The 22810-nt window shown below is 35.0% G+C and overlaps 3 protein-coding genes across 7 annotated transcripts; 1 reads left to right on the forward strand and 2 right to left on the reverse strand.

Annotated features, from left to right (window-relative positions):
* Positions 1 to 407: 407 nt before the first annotated feature.
* Positions 408 to 4480, reverse strand: LOC106142385 (phosphatidylinositol N-acetylglucosaminyltransferase subunit Q). Its single transcript, XM_013344126.2, has 8 exons — positions 4322 to 4480; positions 3489 to 4061; positions 2901 to 3026; positions 2354 to 2489; positions 2003 to 2147; positions 1526 to 1718; positions 1160 to 1274; positions 408 to 688 (listed from the first exon to the last, which is right to left on the reverse strand). Exons 2-8 carry the CDS (start codon positions 4041 to 4043, stop codon positions 507 to 509), a joined length of 1452 nt encoding a protein of 483 aa, XP_013199580.2. The 5' UTR covers positions 4044 to 4061; positions 4322 to 4480; the 3' UTR covers positions 408 to 506.
* Positions 4481 to 5139: 659 nt separating this feature from the next.
* LOC106142638 (putative RNA-binding protein Luc7-like 2) lies at positions 5140 to 10618 on the forward strand. 3 transcript variants are annotated; one of them, XM_013344478.2, is made up of 8 exons: positions 5395 to 5440; positions 5553 to 5647; positions 6166 to 6244; positions 7602 to 7700; positions 8176 to 8394; positions 8467 to 8679; positions 8946 to 9160; positions 9537 to 10618. In XM_013344478.2, exons 3-8 carry the CDS (start codon positions 6209 to 6211, stop codon positions 9661 to 9663), a joined length of 909 nt encoding a protein of 302 aa, XP_013199932.1. In that variant the 5' UTR covers positions 5395 to 5440; positions 5553 to 5647; positions 6166 to 6208; the 3' UTR covers positions 9664 to 10618. The 3 variants fall into 3 exon arrangements, with proteins under 3 accessions (XP_013199931.1, XP_013199932.1, XP_060802755.1); XM_060946772.1 differs by having other exon boundaries at positions 5402 to 5440; positions 6166 to 6258; XM_013344477.2 differs by lacking the exon at positions 6166 to 6244 and having other exon boundaries at positions 5140 to 5440.
* A 978-nt stretch (positions 10619 to 11596) lies between these two features.
* LOC106142654 (protein phtf) lies at positions 11597 to 21569 on the reverse strand. Of its 3 annotated transcripts, none has more exons than XM_060946770.1 (16): positions 21475 to 21569; positions 21041 to 21117; positions 20687 to 20745; positions 20003 to 20148; positions 19299 to 19501; positions 18913 to 19052; positions 18473 to 18616; positions 17750 to 18389; positions 17188 to 17302; positions 16638 to 16754; positions 16180 to 16358; positions 15708 to 15847; positions 15396 to 15624; positions 14215 to 14310; positions 13653 to 13895; positions 11599 to 13404 (listed from the first exon to the last, which is right to left on the reverse strand). In XM_060946770.1, exons 3-16 carry the CDS (start codon positions 20704 to 20706, stop codon positions 13255 to 13257), a joined length of 2562 nt encoding a protein of 853 aa, XP_060802753.1. In that variant the 5' UTR covers positions 20707 to 20745; positions 21041 to 21117; positions 21475 to 21569; the 3' UTR covers positions 11599 to 13254. The 3 variants fall into 3 exon arrangements, with proteins under 3 accessions (XP_060802754.1, XP_060802753.1, XP_013199955.2); XM_013344501.2 differs by having other exon boundaries at positions 21359 to 21493; XM_060946771.1 differs by lacking the exon at positions 21041 to 21117 and having other exon boundaries at positions 11597 to 13404; positions 21475 to 21558.
* Positions 21570 to 22810: the final 1241 nt, after the last annotated feature.

Below are 22810 nucleotides of genomic sequence, written 5' to 3' on the forward strand. Positions count from 1 at the left end.
AAGTATATACTTTAAATAGACTTAATTCAACTTTTAGTTACAATATTGGAGTAGATCTGTTAAAAACCTAAAAAAATGACGTAATCCGAAGTTTTAAAAAGAAAGAAAAGATGAGGCATGTGCCATGTCAACTACCTACCCTTAACCGACGAACTTGCAGGGATTCTGGCAAGAGAAAAGATGTAATCTGCCCAACCCTCTAGAAAATGTGATTTTATGTATGTATTTATAAACATTGACCTATAATGAACAAGTAAGTATAAGCTAAAGTAGATTTTTCGGATGAAGAGAATGATGGATTTGAATGAAGTGAAAGAAGTAAGCAGAGACCGTGGCAAGCAGAAATATGTAGTCTCTGCCTACCCCTCCAGAAAAGAGGCGTTATTTATGTATGTAGACAAAGACAATTTTAAGGTAAGTAACGTGTAATTATAAGTTAGTTAACAAAGGAAACGTAACCATTTTTAAATATGAAATGAAAAAAATAAAACATTGTTAACATTTATTTAAATTATTTGCTTCCCAACACAAATGTTAGAAAGCATGTTCGCCCACTGGATTTGTTTTGGTATATCTACTGGCGACTGGAAGTGGTTCACCAAGTCCCAAACGGATTTCCTAAACAGCCTCAGCCTAATGACTAGATGTGACATCTTCTCTTTATTTAAAACTTCCATGCGTATGTTCCCTGAAAGAAATACGAAAAAAGTTATGAGGGCAATCGGGTAGTTATTCGACCTTATTTTTAGAGTGTATCATGGGAATTGATTTTGTGAATGCCTAGTTAATCCCGTTTTAAAATTTCTGAAGGGCCATAATTTCACCTTTACCACTCTCGGGCATTTTACGGCTAAGCATTGTTTGGCCTTGTGGCTCTTATTTTGCGCTGTTTGTCGTGGTCCAATATTTTTTTCTCATTGTTGGGACTATAAGGGAGAACTGTTTCATCATATCGGAGAATACCTATGTTCATCTACTTGTCAACTTCTCAATTGTATTTTTTTAAGAAAAGGGATTTTCCGTTTCTTAATAAGCAACGTGATTGGTCTAGAAGCGTTTTAAATTTAGATTAGACATTATTTTTTTTAATTAAGCTATTAGATTTATGAAAGGTAGCGTTAATCTGGATAGCTTAATCAACACAATTTTATTGACTTACCTCCGACTTTTGGCGATCCTATAAGCCATAAAGTCAAGGTGTATAATGGAAATGTTTGCACCAAGTATATAACTTTGGCCAATGTGTACTGCACCAGCAAGGATAGCAGCCGAAACTATAAGATCAGAGACAAAATTATTCAAAACAACATAAAAATAGGATAAAATAGTATAGGAATATCTTTATCTCCCAATTAAATCTTCTTATATTAAGAAAGGCTTAGGTCCTTCCTCAGGAAAAGACAACTAGTACAACATAAAGGTGATCTTCTAAGAGTGATTATTTGTGTGAATATTAAGTATGTAATAAATTCACTCTGAGCTTAATGTGAGCTTTACAGCAAAATGAGTATTGTATATTTCTTACCAGTGTAAAAACAAAATAGTACATTGCCGTAGTAGGCAACAGTAGCAGCAATATTGTGAACGCCACGGTACCCACAAACAACTCTTGGTTTGTATATTCACAGGAGTCAATTCCGCCCCGCAACGGGTTGTATTTGCGACCAACGAAGAATCTCAACAATGCAATCAGGCCAGATATTTGAATATTGAACATCCTGAAATGAAGCAGTCAAATAATTAAAATTTAATTGAATTATCACATGGTGGTTTAGTAACTAAAGAATACCGAGAGACAGATGACGCCAGTCAGGCAGCGGTTGTAAAAACTAACAATTATGATCAGAATTAATAAAAATGCTAACATCCCTAACCCACATTGGTTCATAACAAAAGCTGCACTTAATGAATGTGTGTGAATTCTACAAACAATTATCATGATAAATGGAGTATCATGGATCATTAATTAATATTATGAATTTCATAAAATGTAATAACGTACCTTGCAGCATAAACATAAATACAATAAGAATGGAATGTAGCTATGCAAATCATATCTGATATGATAGCTGCTTGAAATGTAAATCCCAAATAACCTATATAGTGATATATTTGTAGAATAATATCCAATTTTTCACCAGAGACATCTGTGAACAAATTTTTTTTCATTGTGTTATAAAAATATTCAAGTAGTGTTAGGATGCTAGCACATCACCTGAAAGAGTTAACCTCAGTTTATAAGAAGCCTTTCTTTGATTGAATGCTTAAAATAGTTCTTTTGCTAAGAAAGCTACCACCATTTTTCTTTGCCAAGGATTTAAAGTAGTAGGTAAAAGAAAAATGTTGCAATTACCTAAAAAAAGCCACCAAAGTTGAACATGATATGAAAAATATTTCCCAAGCATTTTATTAAACTCTTTATTGAGTTTGAATCCAGCTGGTGATCCCATAAGCCACTTCAGTAATGTATACAACATGTTTATTAACTCCTGGAAATGAAAGCTTGTTAAAATTATAAAGGTTTGACCTTCAAAGGGCTTCATTCAGACAAAATATACATACATAAATAATCACATCTACATCCCTTGTAGGGAAGAAAGGGTTTGAAAACAGTTCAGCCATATTAAAAATATCATTAAATTAAATGAACATGTATTTATTTATTTAAAATTTTATTGCACAAAACAAAAATGTACAAAAAGCGGACTTAATGCCATTTGGCAATCTCTACCAGTCAACCAACTGACCAAACAGAAAAATTTTAAGTTGTTGGTGTGATAAAGTGCACATGCATACTGAAAAAATACATACATGTAGTCTTAATCAACACTAATAATAAAAATATACTTATGAACCGCTCATTAATAAAACTCATCAAAAACATTATAGTTGTTACCAACTTCTAAAACTTCCATCAGCTTTGAACTAAGTTTCATTTTGTATTGGGTCAGAAGAGTCAAGGCAAGGTACCCCAAAAGTAGGTCCACTGCTACAGCTAGAATTATATTTCCTTGTCTGATGAATATCTAAAAAAAAAATGACCATGTATCTGTATGTATAAACAATCTTGAACTAAGCCATAGTCCTGATTACATGAACACTTCTCTGGAGAGAAGCCCAAGGTGTGGTCTTTGATCATGATCCTGGATAGAGTAAGTCAAGTTTTAACATGAAGTGAATCTTGTCTGAGCTCTGCACGGCAACCTTTGCATGGGAATCCTGTGGTCCTATTTAAAAGTGCAGTAAACCATCTGCTGTCCACTGTATGAAAATATTGTCATGTTTTAATTTAGTTTCTTACCGGACCTCATGCCCAAAGCATAGTGGTAGAGGACGCACCTGGGAAAATGCCAAGATATGAGAGAGAGAGAGAGTTATTACTGGGTATAATTTACTTGTTAGGTTTCATGTAATGAATTTATTCATAACAATCACAACAACAAAAAATGATTTTAAAGCTTTTATTATTTTAGTTAAAATGTTATTACCTTCTTGTTTTTCCTTAATGATATGACCAGCCAATACAACATATTAAAATAGTTTACAATGTGTTGTATAAACATTGATGATGAGAGCCAATCAGGAATTTTAAGGTAGGGTGTATAACTTGACACTTCTTGTGCACAGCCATAATCTGCCCTGATTGTCTTTTGAAAAACATAAAAGTCACTATTTTGATCTATATATTCAGAATTTACCACTTTCTCATAATCATACAGCATTAATATACAGTTTTCTGTACCTTGGATCTCATTTCCGTTAATAAATAATCTATGTATTGTAAGGTTTTCTTTCTGTTCTAAAAGAAGCCAGCTGCTGTACCCTTTACATTTGTCTATCATGTTTGACTGATATCCACAGAGTTGGCCATATATTACATTATTGGTTAATTTATTCTTATCATCTAGATCATCGATATTGTTAGCATATTTGTTAACACTTATGGTATATGACTGAAGTTCAGTTTTATTTATATAGCCTTTGAAATATACATCTCTTTCGGGTTTTGGTACAACAGGAAGAAATATTTTTATTGTAGTCATTGTTTTAATTGTTACATTCTAAAACAAATAGACAAATTTGATTATATTTTCACAGATGGAGCACACAGACAATAACTTCATATTATGTGGCTTTAAATATAATTTCTATCATACATTCATGAAATACAAAGAGTAAACACTCCAAAAAACATACAAATTGCCAAACGAATTGTGCAATGAATACAAATAAATAAATATATTCAATTTTGTTGACTGTTTGAAGCAAAAGTCATCACTCGAACAGATCCACAGTTAATATTATAATAATAGGTCCTTACATATGAAATTAGCTTTTTTGTACTAAATTTCTCCCCTTTGGTTAGAATTCCAAATTACGTCTACTTAGTTTAAAATATAGAAAATTTGTAAATAGGTAGGTATCGCGTTCGACTAAAGACAGAAGACACTCATAACAGCTTCATCGTTTAGTTCCTTTGTATGCGCATAGCGCTAGTGGTAGTGGCGCATCTGTCATTAGAGATGTGCACGCTAAGTAATGTATCTACTCGATTTCGAGAAATTCTGCTGGGCTTATGTATTTTATTTTTATTTCATTATTTTATAAAAAATGTATTATTTATGTACTTAAATCTTTATAAAAAAATAAATAGCCTTAAGACGTCAACATAACTTAAGTTCTTCTCGCCCCCAACTTTTAGCCTGAACTTTGTCTCTTAAACTGTCTTTATCCGACATGAGCTTTTCACTTTTACTTCCATTTTGTTCGGTTCGCAGCAACATTGGCACAAATACAATCTTTTGTATAGTCATACTAGGATCCCTTGAAGGAAAAGATTCAACCCTTTACCTGAACCTGGCTGAGATGGTATAGCGAGACATTTCTTTCCCATAGGCGTATTTCTATTCGCTATTTCTCATAGGCGTTTTTCTAATAAACTAATTCTGCTATCCAAGTGGTGCAATTTGCAAGAAATAATAATAATTGTGAAATACCTAATAATTTACAAAAGCCTTCAGTACATTAATCTAATACATTAATTAATGCAAGGCAACATTAGGGCTTATTTTAGTAAATTTTTGGCAAGGAAGCGTTTATTGCTGCTATATTGGGACCGATGAAGCGCTTTCGCGTGGGAGACAGTTAAGTCAAGAGACAGTTGACAACTCGGTCGGTCGCCATTTTCTTTTGTTGGTGGTTGGGTCGATTCGGTTTGATCAAGTTACTAGTACCTGCCTATCATTTTCTTCGCTCAAATATATCTATTGATGAAGAATTAATTGGGTTTGATTATTATTTGAACAGTAAATATGTCACGAGTGTTATAGTTAACTTGCAGACCTTTGTATTTGTTTTGCTTTGGTTACTTGAATCACCATGTCGGCACACGAGCAAATGAGGGCAATGTTGGATCAATTGATGGGCACTGCTCGAAATGGTATGTACTTATCAATAACAGAATAAATTGATTTTACCTCTTTGTTCTTTATATAACAAATTAATTAATTATGTTCTAATCATAATCGCGTACAATATTTTTACATTCACAGGTGAATCGGATAGGCACGGAATTAAATTCTATGATGATGCTGTGTGTAAATCATTTTTGTTGCAATGTTGTCCTCACGCAATCCTTTCGTCAACGGTGAGTTTTTTGATCTGAAAATGGTGTTTGGGTTATTGAAATAAACAGAAGACATTGTGGTACTATTACAAAAAAAATGTAGCATATTAATAATGGAGTAACTATTTGCCGGGCCAAAATTGAGATATAATAGATTTCTTGTAATAGTACCTCAAAGAGATTTTGGCAGTACTCCATATGCATATTTGAGAGTATTGACAATACCTATATGTACCTATAATTAAAATTTGATACTGGTAATATATGTGACGTTTGAATGTTGAATTCACATCAGTTATCTTACCTAAAGGATACTACATGAAAAGCTTTGATCTTAGAAGAAGTATATTGTTCAAATTCTCAGGGATACTTGGGTTCGACGGCTTAAATATATTAAGTTTTATTATTACTATTCAACTATTGTCATTACTCCAAATTTGTGCTCCTTCTTTCAACAGTTTATTTATATAATGATGCTGTAGTGTCATGGAAAATCCTTCATCAGAGTGGCATTAACTGTGGTGAAATATGCTTTTCAGAAAATGCCCAACACTAGTCTTTATTGCTCATCACAATACTTAAATGATGTGGGATAGATTGTATGAGTTAGGCTGTTCTGTAAGTACCAAGATGTACGTATAAAACATTTATAGTTAGATGATTGTATACTTTCTGCTAAGCAGGTTTAAGAAATTTAAGACACATTCAATATTTTAAAATATTCATCGGTTACTAATGCAGCTTTGGTGAGTACATGTAAAAATTTTAGGCACATGAAAATTCATAGTCTGGAGAGCCATTTGGTGATCTAACTGCATTGGGTATGTACTCTGCTATACACATGGCTAGAAAAAGAAAAATTATACATAGAATGCATGTAAACAATATTAATTTTAAGATTATTCATATAGGTAAAATTGTTCAATAAATACAAGCACTAAACAAATGTACTGTAAAATTTCGATAATTTTGCATAGAGGTTGACAAAATCCAATTTTTATACATACATAAAATATGTATTTACAATTTTTTTTAGTTAATATTTTCAACTCTACATTAGTTTCTCCAACAAATTTTAAGAAATAAGAACCAATGTAATTTTTGGGTCTACTCAAAAGTTTATACCCCAAATGGTGGGTTTACTAATACTCATCAGTTATCAGATTGCATTGCAAAGTAGGTATATCATCTTGTGGAATATCAAAGTTGGCAATGTATTTTAAATTTATTGCATAGGCAACAGCAGACACATTTAGTAATTTTCTGGGCTTTCATTCAATGTATATCTGCGGCATAAGTTGTCTATAATTTACTTTGTAGTGAAGAATAAATTTATTACACATTTTGTTGGAAAAATTTTTACTTACCAATATATGTAATATTATCCACATCATTTATTCAAACAGAATTGCTTTTTAGAAGAAGGTATATTTATTAATTATCTATTTTGTCAGAAAAAAGCCTTATTGGCTGGTTATTCTTACTTGTAAGATAGAGTAAACAAAGAAAGGGTTTAATTTTAATTAATAATGAATAATTAATAAATACTTACACATAGAAGGATTTCACCCTTGCTTTGTATACTATTTTGTGTATGAGTTGGCTTAAGGGTGCTCAGGATATGACTTATAAGGGTGTGCGTGAACGGTGTGTTTCCAGTTTGTAAGTATGTATTGATGATATTTTCCTTGTTGGTGATGAACGAGGACTCCGTGAGCTGTTGGTGATATTGTATGTATTGTATATTACAATAAAAATAATAATTGTAAAAATTTTAAATTACAAAGCAATTATTTATCTTATTCATATTTTGTTTGGTATAAAAAAAAAAATCAATTGATAATAATTTCGAAATTGCAAATAGTAATCTGAATATTGAACATCTTAGTACCAATATATTGATTACCTCTTGAAAGCTATACTTCAACAAAATGTTGAAACATAAATGTTTAATGTTAAATTATTTCTGTTGCAGCGAATGGATTTAGGTGAGTGTCCAAAAATACATGATCTGGCTCTCCGTGCGGATTATGAATTGGCATCGAAAAGTAAAGATTATTTCTATGATATTGATGTAAGTATTCCTTATTGTTATTCAACCTTATATGATACAAAATGTTTTTTTTTATGATAAAGTATGTGTTAATGCTGAATATCAAGGGAAAGAAACAAATTTTTCTTAAAATCTCTTGTTCATCTCTAGTTCAAAAATATTTTATGTTATTTTTTGGTTCTTATCATGTATGGAAGACAATCACTGTTATGTTCAACTCAGTAGAACTGTAATATTTGTCGTTTTTACATTCTCATTAAATATAACTTTAATATCACTTTAAACTAAATAAGAAGATCTAAACTATAAATGTGATTTCAAATAGAATGGTGTCTCTCCGTTTCGCACATTTGTACATATATTTACAGCATATACAATGTTCCAGATTTTTTGGTACTGGTTACATTGTTTAACATTCATCATTAATTCGGCAAGTAAAATAATTTTATGGTGCTTTTGTACCCAACATTAGGTAATATACTTTTTGTGTTGTTAGGCAACTGAACATTTGGAGGCATTTTTATCCGATTGCGATCGAAGAACGGCTGCAGCCAAGCAGCGCCTTGCTGAAACACAAGAAGAGTTATCTGCAGAAGTGACTGAGAAAGCCAATGCTGTGCATGAGTTGGCAGAACAGATAGGTCAAAAGCTGGCGCGAGCAGAGGCTCTTGGAGAAGAGGGTATGGTTGAAGAGAGTGTAAAGCTCATGGGAGAGGTATTTTCAAAAATAAAAGATTACAAAAGTAATGTGTAAGGTCAATATGTATTTACATGATCGAATTTTCAGATTGAAGACTTGCGAAAGAAGAAAGCCGCCGCCGAACAGGAATATCGTAATTCTATGCCAGCATCCTCCTACCAGCAGCAAAAGTTACGTGTGTGCGACGTGTGCTCGGCGTATCTTGGTATACATGATAATGATCGACGACTTGCCGACCACTTCGGTGGGAAGCTTCATCTAGGATTCATCACTATTCGTGAAAAGTTGGCTGAACTGAAGGTTTGTATATATTTCTTTTCATTTCTTATAATTTTTTTGAACATAATCATGATTTGACTGGTATAACCTTGATTTTAAGAAATTAGGTACATTTAATATTTTGGCATACTAACAGTTTTCTGTCTATATCTAATCTAGTCTGTATCTATTATAAAGGAACCAATAATTGTACCCTATTTTTTCAAAAGATATAGGATATGTACTTCAAACAAGCAATATCATCGAGCATATCTTGGTTAAGCAACAAATTATATTTATCTTTTCAGAAAACCGTAGACAAGAGGCGCGAAGAGCGAGGCGCATCAGAACGCGAGCGAGCTGGCGGCCGGAGACATTACGTGGGGGGCCGCGAGCTGGACCGCCGTGCGAGGCGACATCGCGAGACCGCGCGAGACCGCGACCGCACCAAGGACGGCGACCGCAAGGACAAGGAGCGCGACCGCGAGAGGGACCGCGATCGCGAGCGCGAACGTGAGAAGAGGTCGGTGTTTACTACTAGAGATATTAGTAGAAAAAATCATAAGTCCGATAACGAGCGTATCCCACCGCTGCCACCACAGAAATCGGAACAATATAAGACACCTGATTTGCCAGTTTCAAAAATTTTTCTTGTGTAGCGCTACACAACAACACTTAATAAAGCTTGAAAGAAATAAATAAGGCAAAAGAAATATAATATTGGACTTGGAAACTATAGGAACGATGTGTCGTTGTTTTGGCATCGCACGCAGTTCCAAATAAGTCTCAGAATCTCTTTTTTGAAGCTGCAATTTTATTTTATAGTTGTGACGATATTCATCCTCTTTGCCCTAAGTCCTGGTTGCGTTGTAATATTGTATATTTGTTATTGTCCCTAGGCGAAGCAGATCTCGGAGCAGGAGTAAACGTGATGGATCTCGCGAAAGGTCGCGCGGCCGGGAACGCGACTCTCGCCGAAGTCGCTCGCATCGCCGATCCTCGTCTAAAGAGCGCAGGCGGGAATAACCCTAAGAAGAATAGTGCGATTGTCTATCAACCACAACACACCATACATTTAGTTAGACACCGCAAGTGCAATTTACATGAAAACACTTTAGTTCAGTCTGGCATGGGCCTTAATGAAATTAGTGTAAGACTTATAGCAATAGAGCAGGTAGATGATTATATTGGTACGCTTGATCTAGCTCGTCTGAAAAGAGCGATTCAACTGCCAAACGGGTGGTAAAAAAATGGCCCATTTGTTATAGAATCTTTGACCACTTCCAATCTTTTACAGGTCATCATCATCCATGAATAGGTTTTCAATTTCAGATTTATCAGTTATAGATATTTGTAAATGTGGCTGACAGATAATTAGTGTAATTTGCGCAATAATCTACAGTAGCTATAGCCACTTACACAAAGGGTATATTATTAGTATAATAAGAGCTCAGTTTTTACCTATTGCCTGTGTATATTAGCCTTTGCCCGCGGCTCCTTTACCGACGGAATCCCAGGTATTTATTTTGAGCAGAGATCTCAAACCTACTTCTCAGATTTCGGCTCTTTTATGTCGAAATGAAACAAGTTATTTATATAGTTATAATAAGTATATGGACTGTGGCCCTGAATTTATGAATTAAACAATCTGTTTTATTTTCTTGCTTTTTGTTTTCATTTAATGTTTAAATTTTATTTCTAAAACGCAGTGTTTTTCTTCTATTGAATATATCATTACATAAAGCTGGAAGGATGGGAAGGAGATTCAGCACACCTATAAATAAGCTAATAAGTTTTAATTTAAACACATTTTGTGTTGATCTTATATAATAATACTTTTTGTTATTATCCAGGGTTGCAAGTAAACTTTAATTGTATAGATTTGTGTGTAATATGTACAAATTTGTTTGATCTAAGGAAAGTAAGGGATTTTATTTTCTTTATGTAAGATTGTTATTTGAATAAAGATGGTATACAAGGACTATTTATTTCATTTTCAGACTTTTTTGTCACAGATTTTAATCTAATACTTAGTTCTCAATGTTGTAACGATATTGGGTCGAGCAAGGAAGTTTTGTGTGAAGACAAACTATATAGAGTTGAATAAATTGTAGATTATAATATACTAGGTTTTATACGCAGCTTCGCCCGCGCGAATTAAGCGCTACATATAGATGTAACAACAAACAATGTACAAACAAACACTTCAGCTTTATTATTATAGACTAATATTATAAAGCTGAAGAGTTTGTTTGTTTGAACGCGCTAATCTCAGGAACTACTGGTTTAAATTGAAAAATTATTTTTATGTTGAATAGACCATTTATCGAGGAAGGCTTTATAACATCACGCTGCAACTTTTAGGAGCGAAGAAGTAACGGAAAATGTGAAAAAAAACGGGGAAAATTATTCATCCTTGAGGGCTTCAATGATGCCCAAAATAACTATTCCGCACAGACGAAGTCGCGGGCACAGCTAGTACAGAATAATTGCAGATTATAGTATACTAGTTTTATACGCAGCTTCGTCCGCGCGAATTTAGCGTTACATACAATAAATAACGCGAATTTAGCGCTACATACAATAAATAAAGGTTTTTTGCGAATCACGTGGTAATTGTTGTTTTTCCCGGTTTGAAAAAGAACTTGTGCCCTTCTCCAAGGTATGCAATATTTCAAAAAGATTGGACAGTAGATAACCCGTGAACAGGCAACGAACATACTTTCGCATTTATAATTTCTTCTACTTGAGTATTATTTATACTTGATTCTCTGGCGAGTAACCCGAGTAACAGCGGTCCCAACATAATCTTTACGGATCAGCAAGGGTTGTTGTCAATCATAGCACCTACTATGATTCGTATAGTCTTAGAACTGAAGATGTGGCAGACGGCAGAAACGGAAAGACAAATAGGAAAGCGGACCCATGGCCCCAAAGTTTAATGGCAAAGGGTGCAACTGGGAACACGCCATGATGAGAAAGAAAAAAACAAACCTATTTTTATTCCATTGTCAATGTTTTACTAAGTCTTGCATTTCATGCTACTAACATTTAATATTTTTTCTATTTTACACATGTTTAAAAATTATAATAACACAAAATGGCATTTTTCTTAAAATTAACTAAAAATAGGAAATGGAGCACCATTAATAATTATATTAATATATCCAATGAAGTAGGTAACCTGTACCTGTGTATAATTGAAAAATATAAAATAAAAAATAATAATTGGTAGAACAACAGAGAATTCACAAAATATAGCTTCATGTAATAAAGGTCATATGCTCTGTAATAGATTTTTGTAAAAGCAAACTACGCAACCAAATATAAATACTAGGAACATTATAATACAATTTCTCTACAATATAATCGAATATATCTCGATTGAAATATCACAAACTTGAAAAAACTTGAATCTATCTAGGTATGTAAAGAGTTTAATGTAAATAATGTATTAAATATTATCTTTCATAGTGCAAATGTAGTTTACTAATGTGTTACATAATGTTTGACTACTTTTAAACTAGTCTATATTGTATGAATATATGAATAAAATGAGATCAAACTTAATGTCTGCTCAGCATAAGTTAATATAAATCCTTGTAAATAATTAATAGGTACGAGGAGAACGAAAATGCCACAAAATATGCCAATTTAGTTGTTGTAAATTATGAAATTATCATAAATTAAACATTTTATAGAAAAACAACAGCTTAATTTTTTGATATAAAACACAAAATTCGTGTAAGATTTACCCTGATAAGATTTATGAATGTAGGCATTATATATATTACCTTACATAAATTTGAATTATCACTGTTTTTGATTAGAGTACACTTAATTTTCGCATCATTACGATTAATTGAAAAGCTAGAGCCTCCATGGTCCATAAACAATATCCCATAAAGGCAAAACACCAAAATAAGGCAAAGTATTTCTATAACTACCAAGTTTATTATTTTATATTAGTAATCAAAATTTGATTTAAGATAAAAGTCTATTAAAACTGTTGCAACATTTGTGAAAAACACAGGAAACAGCTAGTTAAATACATTATTAATTTGTGACCTATTTAAAACTTGATTAATATTTCCATCATTTCTTAATACATTTTTACATGTTGTATACCAAACGCCACGTCTCTTACACACTTTTTTGCCACCTCTGTGGTAGATTTACCTTCCTGATACATAAGTATCATTCGATTCCCAGGGCGGACATGTGGTTTGAAGAAAATGTAAACGAAATAAGAAGTTTGTTTTTATAGCACAACCAAACAAAACATTTGAAATTAGAGCGAGAAAGATAAGTGCTCTTTGTCGTCTATTAATTTCGTACACAAGCGTAATAAAAATGTACGTATTTAAACGTAACGTATTGCGAAAAGGGTATTCTTATTCCTTGGTGATTTTGAATTGTGCTTGTGTCCGTTAAAAAGTTAATGTCGGCGGGTGGTGTTATCTATTTATATAAAACTATGATCAAGGAAGTCAAATATTGAACTACGAGACTGTGTCAGCATTAAATGTGTCTTATAAATTGGCTAATATGTGCCTATGCGCACTACGTAAGATATACTGGCACGTTTATTTTCCTTAAATGTTTTACACAGATAAATTACTTGATTTTTATTTTGTGTAATTTCAACTTGAATCCTAACATTTCAGACAATACGCCTGATAATGCAGACAAAATTACTACTTTAGTAATGGTGTATAAATAATGATTGGCACATATTCCTGATATCTTGAAAGGCGCATCCAGCTCCTGTAATCAAAAAAATATTATGTCAATAAAAACGCAGCCGGGTAAAAACATAATTGCATCATAGTTCCCTTTTCTTTATGTACAAAGATTTCAACTGCTGTTTGCTCTCTGGCGGTTTCTCTATGGCAAGATGAAAGTTGATTTGTTCCGTGAATATGGCGGATAGATAGCCGCGGTTACTGATTGATGTTGCTGCCTAGAGTCACAAATTTACGGGACAGATCTCATGAAATTTATATAAAATTTACCTTCAAGAGATCAGCCGCTAACTTGAGTACATTATTCGCGACTGTTAACTGCTCTTTGCTCTCTGGCCGTTGTTCTATGGCAAGATGGAGGTTGATTTGTTCTGTGAGTATGGCTGATAAACAACCGCGGTATTTTCGGTTGATGTTGCTGCCTAAAGTTACGAGCCGGAGAAGACAGATGCCGAGGCAAGCACTCCACACCAACGCTTCTAGTAGCCACCCATGCTCCAATGTCACAGAGTCCTGTTAGTGTGGATAAATATTTGATAAGTTTATATTCTTGAAGATAGGTATCAGGGTTGCAGTCAGTTGGCACTTATTTAATGTCAATGCAAACGTACAGAACGGACGGAGTCTCAAAATATGATACAAATCTTTCCCAAAAAAAGTTGCCATCTGCCCCTGTCTAAGCTTATAAATTTTCATACAAAAAATCTTCAAAGGACATCGTGTGCATTTGGGTCGGATTTCTCGCAATATTATGTTTCATATATAATATTGCGAGAAATCCGAACACGATAACAGAATGGATATTTGGGTATGATCTATTGAAATAACTTACCCTTAGCAGTTGAGCACTAACGCACGCCAGTAATGTCAAAGTGAGGACGAACGCTGCGGAGACTATCACGTCGACAGAACGTTGCGGTCCACGACGCTGAAATAAATAAAGATTTCGATTAGTCTTATCGATTTTCCTCGCAGATACAATAGCTATGTATATAAAATCCAGGTGTTACTTTTTACAAAATTTCTAAATGATTATAATAACAGGTTCTTTGAGTACAACAAAAGTAATGACAAAATTTGTTTGTATGAAAACTCCCGAGATATAGTTTACTAAATAAATAAAAAAATAAAAATAGGCTTTATTGCTGTTTCACAAAGGTGTGGTTTATATCACACTAGAGGCCGCCCGCGACTTCGTCCGCATGGAAACCCTATCAATCCCGCGGGAACTCTGGGATAAAAAGTAGCCTATGTGTTATTCTGAGTCTTCAGCTACTTACATACCAAATTTCATGGTAATCGGTTCAGTAGTTTTTGCGTGAAAGAGTAACAAACATCCATACAAACTTTCGCCTTTATAAAAGTAGTAGGGTAATAAAGTTTCCATTGCACGACAGCTTGTCTTTCGCCAAAGGCTTCCTCCATTAATTTCCAAGCTTCCCTGTCCCTTGCCACCTTGATTCAATATGGGCCAGCAGTTTGAGGACATCTTCCCACCTGGTTTTCTGTCGGCTTTGTCTCCTTCTACCGTCCCTGGGATACCATTCTGGTACAATTTTTGACCATTTTTTTGCTGCTCTCTCAACATATGTCCGGCCATTTCCTTTTTAAGGTATTTTATACTTTTTTTTCCTTTTTTAATTTTGTGGTGCCTTTGATATCTGACAGTCTCACTCTATCTCTCCTTACATCAAGTACACTTCATTCCATACAATTTTAGCAGACATTTATTTTACTTGTAAACTTGTTGGTCAGTGTCCATGTTTGACAACCATATGTCAGGCATGGAAGGATGTAGATAGATATTATAATACCTTTCGTTTCTTTTTGATGGGCATGTCCTTATAAGAGAAAAAGTTTACTATCTACCACTTAGACTATAAATACGGCCGACTTTTAAAAACCGTAGTGTTTCTCACCGGTCTCGAATAAAAACCAACGTGTTTCTCACCAAATTTACTCTAAACCTTGGTTCCAACTTTCGTATCTCCTAAAATAAATAAACCATCTTACCCGTAAGTACGACCGCGTAGACAACCAAGTCTTGATGTTTCTCACTGTATTGAGTCTAAAGTGCGGTAATTCCGACTTGCGCGCACGCCTGGCGGACGTTAGATGGGAGAACAGTTTCGCATACAAGAAGCGTTGTTTAAAGGCCCTTTCTGCCACGGCTAACAGGAAGAATACCAGACCGCTTAGTGAGAATCGCAGGATAAGAGACAGTAGGTTTGTTGATATTTCCCTGGGTGAAAAAATGCAAATTGTAAATATATATATATATTATTATGACATACAATTTCTTTGCAGTATGTATAAATAACTCACCAAATATTATCACCAAACGAGCCAATCAGTAACGCTAATAGAGAACCTTTGCTGTAGTTAACAATTAGAGATGGAATGTATGTGAAAATTGATTGCGTATGAAGTTCCTCTTCGCTTCTTGTATCGTGTTCTATTGCCACCTGCAGCAGAAAAATCATTATCCATTTCACAATCGAAATTTGTCAATAAATGTAAAGCTTTGGGGAGTTTGCTTTACACATAGTATTTGTTCAGGGGTATATTAATGATACCAAGTAAAATACACGAATCATAAAACATAGCAGATCGCCAGGTATCGTTAGATAAAGTATATTAAATAGCACTACAGTAGTAAAACACAACCATGATGAAAGTTAAAAGGCATGGCTCTCTCGGCTTGGGCCACCACGTACCAGCTTATACATATTTACTGCAGATGCCTTCAAGTTTCTGAGCACTTAAGATATAACACGTAATGAAGTGTAATTGTAACCTGCAAGAGTCTAGAGAAGGGTGCGAAGTATGCCACGACCCCGGCCATGGCCAAGCCAGGCCATAGGCTGCCGGATGCGGCCATGGCTCTCTCGGCCCGGGCCACCACGTACCAGCTGATGTCCACCGCAGACAGCTCCGCGCGGAGTGTCGATCCACGCTCCCACATCGTGCATTTCACTGCCAATACATAGAAGTTAATTGGAGGAGGTTATTAGGAACCTCGAAGGAAGAAGTGAATATGCACAATTTATGCTTAAGTATACCATTTCAGACTTTATTTTGATTACCATCAGGCAGATTGAGGTCAAACACATTCAAGTTCAATAAAATATAACTTGCTTTCAATTCAAATTAACTAATTAAAAAATGTTTTTTAAATATTGTTTTAATTATCTGACGTGTGACAAAATTTTAACTCAGTGGATATTATTTCGAAAAGCAAAACGACATAATTACCTGTATCACTGGATGGATCCAACAAAGCGAACGGATCCCAGGAACTATCCGCGGCATAGTGAAAGCCCACATCTGAATTGCCGCCTTCCGATTGAGATTCATAGTTGCTTTCTTCACCTAAGAAAATTCTTTAGATTTATAAAAAATAGGAGTTAGTAAACATTACCATTTATCAAACATTATAAAAATTTGTAAACATTACATTTAAAAGATTTTTTACAAGAGGTAAGTGGAATATTTTGCCAAATGATCAAGACATCATTTGTACAAATGTAAAATTGTAATTCGATGGATGAAGCCATTTCCTTACTGCGAGAAAGTGAATAATGCTGGGTTTTGACTAGCGATGAAACATATGTCAATTTTAAACGAGAATACAGAAGTTTCCCGCCTGGTTCTCATTACAATGAACCTATTAAGCCAGTGACAAAAACAGAATTAGTTTAGTTAATTCTCGCAAAACACATAATTAGACATAGGTTTCTCGCATAGAGGATATTGGTTGTGAAATAGGATGTTGGTTTATTGTTATAAATTCAAATGTGCTTACTGTTAGTGGTTTGGCCAACCCAGTCAGACATAGTATGATGCGATGGTAAGGCGATGGATGGCGCCGAAGCCGAACACTCGCCATCGGATGACGAGGACTGGTAATTCTCTAATTTCTATACAAATTGAACATTTTAGTATATGAAAGTCAAAAAGGCCCAATATTACGAGAAAATGACATCAATTTCAAAGAAGCATTTCAAATGAAATTTATTCGAAATATATATTTGTTATTAACATTGTACCATGCTCTGAAGCGGTTGCAGATAGCTACCTGGATTGCCGTGCTGTAAATTCCTTCCATTTATTACCTATTATTAAAATCAAATGGTTAATAAGTGAACTTTAACTAGCAATGGTGCAGTAGCAACATCCTGTTAATACATATTTGACATGCTTTGATCAAGGCACTACCTCTTTCTTTGTGTTTTGTAGAAACAACAAATGTCTATAAAAAAACGTAAATATATAACATATTTAATTGACTTTGCCAGAATATCATTTAGGATATTTTTTTAAACAAATAATATATTTTTATTAATACAATATTATTAAATAAGTACCTTGCTTTTCTTTTTGACGGTAGAAAAATCTTCATCACTAGATTCTTGATTCTCTTTCGCTCGCGGTCCTCTGAATCTAATCCGTTTTCTTGCACTAGGGCTGCTTGTCGGATTACCAGTATCAGACTCAGGGTCAATGGATTTCTCATCTTCTTCCTTTTTCAATTTGTTAATATTCCTATAAATATTCTCTACTTTATTAGTAACTTTAGCTTCACATGGCTCCGTATCTTTACTAGCCTTTTGGAAAATTTCACCTTTGTCTTTTTTTTGTTCAACATCTTTGGTTTTGTTTTCTCCATCACTGCCATTGGAGTTATATCCATTAAGGCTTTCAAACCCATCGTCACCGTCGGGAAGTATCGCTCTAGCTACGTTCACTTGTTGATTCTGCCGTACATTAAAAGTGTCCAATTGTTTTTTTGTCAATACATTTGTCTTGTACGCTAACGAAGAGCTAGGTGTGGCGTCATCAGGGGGCGGCGTAAACGTCACTACTGGAGCAGTTAAATCCGGTTTTTTCCAAGCCATATAGTCTTCATCATCAGAATCTTTAGCTTTTATTTTGACTAAAGATTTAGATTTAGGTGGTTCTAAGTTTTTCACTAAATTATCTTTAGTAAGTTCTTTCTTGCGTTTCCTGGTAATAATAATTTTAAGTCAGAAAGAAATAACAATTTATATTTTCCATTTTTATTTTAAACAAACTACATCCTTACCTACCTGAGTCCATTATCGGCAATATCAGATCTAGATTGTCGACGTCTAAATTTAGATGATTTAGTTGTAGGAGTTTTACCCTGACTAGACGTAGCGCCACTTTCACCTGACCCGCCGCCGCTTCCACCATCGCAGTCTGAACGTGTTCTATAATATTAAAGAAATTTTAATAAATCATAATCTTTCTTTTAGAAATTGTTCCGGTTGCGTCATCATTGGAAGCTCCGCGGTCTGCTTATGCCAATGATCTTGAGGAGTAACTGTTTTTTAATAAAATATTCAATTCAATTTAAAAAGTTCAAAAAACAAAATGTATTTATATGTATGATTTCTGTTTAATGCACGAATGCCATGTTGAGAATGTAAATTTCAGATTTAAGAAAAAGTATTTTATAAATTATCAGGTTCCTACTTTCTTGGATATGAAATAATATATTATTTACTTGAAATATCGTGGCAACTTTCTGCGATAGGTAGAACGAGGGCGGATCCTTGCTAACTCCATTTCTGTAGTGCTGACAATTTGCGAGTGAACCACACTCAACACCAACATGAGACCCATAGGGACTAACCAGCAGTTGGCCTAAAACAAATATTAGAAATAAAATTAAATTAGGTATACAACAATTTGTGTATTAATTTGTTCCGTTGCTACACTTGCGATTTAGAAGCGGTAATTACTTTAATTATACGTAAAGTTTTTTAATCATAGTATTCAATGTAGAGAAATAAACTGACCCGGGAAAGAATTGGATCTGGGCTTTGTAGTAACACAATCAAGGATGTAACCAGGGTGTCACTCAGTCAATGAGTGCAAAACAAAACTTACATCAACATCCAATGGCGTTATCAGGTACAGTGTAATGTTCAGCACCTGTATTAGCCATAAGCCCAATAGGAACTTTGCACATGTTGGCGAGGTCTGTTGAGCCCACCATTGATATAGAGCGGGCAGGAACACCAACCTCACGAGAGCGAACCATACCACGCGACGCATGCCCAGTGTGGGCTTTGCTTTAGGAAATGATGATCCTAAAAATTTACAGTTGCATTGAGAACTTCTGTTTAGATTAAAATTTCTTTTACGGCTTCCATACTTTAAGAATGACGGAACAGGTGAAAAATGACAAGGCATTATGTGATCTACAGATCACACAATGATGGATTCAATGATCAGTAAGAAAATCAAAAAAGAAAATAATAGTAAACTCAAATCAAGACAGTTGTTGCAACATTTATATATATATAATTATGTCTATATCCCTTGCAGGGTAGACAGAGGCAACAGTCCCAAAACAGGCTACGTTCAGCTGTTGGGTTTAAAAATAGAATTGAGATTCAAACAGTGACAGCCCATCGTTTAAAATAAATCCCTTAGTCGCCTTTTACGACATGCAAAGAAAAGAGATGGAGTGGTCCTATTCTTTTTTTTTCTATTGGTGCGGGGAACCAAACTGCACTTTATTTTAATAAAACAGGAAAGCCCTGATAATAATGCTAAGAATGGTCAATGAAAAAAAAAATTGTGTTTACCTCTGACCAAGTCTACATCTATAAGGTAGGACCGAGCATGAGTGGAGAAATCTACGATGCGGCGTCGGTAGGTGCCCCGCATAAGTAGCTGCTCAACCATTGTCTCCCATTCTTCCTTGTCGTAAGAACTGATCTTTTTCTGGTACCTGTTGGTTGGATTGTAATTATTACGTACTTTACACAACACAATTTTCTTCTATATTTCACTTTATGCAAGTACCTATAAAGTCTCTAACAGCAAGAAAACTGGGACCTCTCCACTTTTAATGTGATGTTGTAGGACTCAAATAAAAGACAAAAGCATTAACACCAAAAATTAACAAGAGAATTGTTTTAAGAAAGTCAGCTGGCTATAAATGAGCATAACAATTTAGCAAACCCAAAGTTTTTGAAGCCTAAATTGGTTTGGCATGATTAAATGCTATGATAAGAGGTAGGTAGGTACTAGGTACATGTACTACCCCTTTAAAGTGGCACATAACAGCATCCTTCTAGAATTTACAAGTTGTTGCCCACTTAAACTTTAGCTCCAATGTATATTATCCAACTTTATGCAATGTTACTGTAAAGTTTTATAAAAATCAATCACATTCACAAAGATTCACACATCCTTAAATACTTTTGTATTTGAAATATTAAAAGGATTAAGATTAAATATTTTTTCTGATATTAAATTTCACTTACCATGCTGCTAGTTGCTGCATATTGGACAGGTGACTTGTGGTGTTTCATTAAGACCAATGCTGCAAAGAGAACAATGAAATAGTATGTAATAAAATAAAGCATATCTTTTTTAATTCTTTAACTAAGTACCTACCTAGTAAAGAGCTGTAGAAATATACAGTAGACACAACTATTCTTGTATGTAAATTATTATAACAATTTATTGACATTGAATAGTGCCTTAAAAGGTAATTAGGTAGGTAGGTACATAGCAAAGTTAAAGGCTATAGTTTCGCTGATTATAATAAATTAACCTGAATGATAATTCAATCATAAGAGGTAATAAACTATTGCTATGTAAATAAGATGACATACCATTGGCACAGTAGATCAATGCTAGGATGATTGCCCAGCTATTACGAAATGAGACCTTGCTTCATTTCAAAAATTGGCTGAAAATATGACACCGCATTAATGAGAAATACTTTTGTGCCAGTATTAGTATACACCAAACAATACCCGATTGAACAAGAGTTCATTAAATACGGAGGCGTAAATTACTTCACCTCCCTAATAATGAGAGTTCAAGGTTCCCCAAGAACAAAAATAGAAGAAAAATAGTTGTATCGCAGAGTTTTAAATAACTATGGTAAACAAAATACAAAACTATAAAATAAACTGTAAATATTATACCGTTGGCCGATTGAGATACTTTGCACGAATTTAACTGTTCTATCATTTTCCTGTATGTGTTCCCATAAATTATATGACAGCTTAGCGTTGTATATATTACAGAAACAATAAAATACCTGATGCGATTACTTATTTATTCACAAAATGTATTTTTCTTGTCTTCCAAACTATAATCTTTACATTACGGACGACGAACAGACACAAAAGTTCAATATCAATTGATCGCTGTCATTTTGACATTGACAGTTTTTCTTAAGGCGATCCGAGCTTACGTTTTCTGCCAAGGGACTATGAGGCCATACCTTCCCTTCTTAGTAAATCAATTTCAAAATTCACTGACTATTCGGACCGCCTCACCAAAATTAGCAGTCACTCTGCGTTATTCGTTCTAAAATTCTGTTTATTCATACCAAAATTAACTTACCTGCTCCGTTGTTGCCCTATTTGGAAATACCCCACTTTGGTCCAACCTATTGATCAACTTTTAAAAAATAAAATTGAATTAATACTCAACATAAGTTTTGGCGAAGAGGCATGGACCCAAGCCTCCCTTCCAATTAGGAATGGAGGCTTAGGAATCCGAAAAATTTCTTGTGTAGCCCTGCCGGCTTTCTTGTCCTCTATCCACAGCACATCTAATCTTGTAGGTAATATTCTTAAGGTCCCTGCGACTACAAACTACGAGATTGCGTGCTTGGATGAGGCCACAAATGCCTGGCTAACCGGACCGAGTCCAAATCTTCCCTCCAAGCTACAAAGCCAAAGGGCCTGGGATTCCATTTCTTCTAATTTTATTTTCAGTTCTCTTTTAGAAAATTCCTTTAGCAGAGATAGGGCTAGACTATTAGCCGTGTCCAGACCAGAGTCCGGACATTGGCTTCATGCCTATCCATCTCCTGCTTTAGGAACTTTTCTAAATCCCCTAACTCTTCGCGTGGCTGTCGGTCTCAGAGTCGGGGCTGAAGTCTGTGTGGACCACAGCTGTGCCTCTTGTGGGGTTTCTGTTGATCGCCTAGGTCACCATGGTCTTGCCTGCTCCTCGGGTGCCGGCCGCCAATCCCGCCATGCTGCTCTCAATGACATCCTGAGACGGGCGCTTGTCAGCGCCGACGTCCCCGTGGCCCTTGAGCCCCAGATCGTGCGAGACGATGGCAAGCGCCCCGACGGGATGTCATTGATACCCTGGCGCATGGGTCGCGCGCTGGTCTGGGACGCCACTTGCGCAGATACGCTGGCGGCGTCCTACCTCCCTGCGACCAGTAAACAGGCTGGTGCGGCGGCGGACGCCCGGGAGCGCTTCAAGACCAATAAATACAGTTGTCTTGGCACCCAGTACGAGTTCGTACCGTTTGGTGTCGAGACACTTGGTCCTTGGGGCAAGGGCGCGCGGGAGCTCCACAAGGCGCTCAGCAAACGCCTGAGGGAGGCAACAGGAGACCCTCGCGCGGGCAG

The sequence above is a fragment of the Amyelois transitella genome, chromosome 12 (assembly GCF_032362555.1).
Source record: "Amyelois transitella isolate CPQ chromosome 12, ilAmyTran1.1, whole genome shotgun sequence".
NCBI lineage: Eukaryota > Metazoa > Arthropoda > Insecta > Lepidoptera > Pyralidae > Amyelois > Amyelois transitella.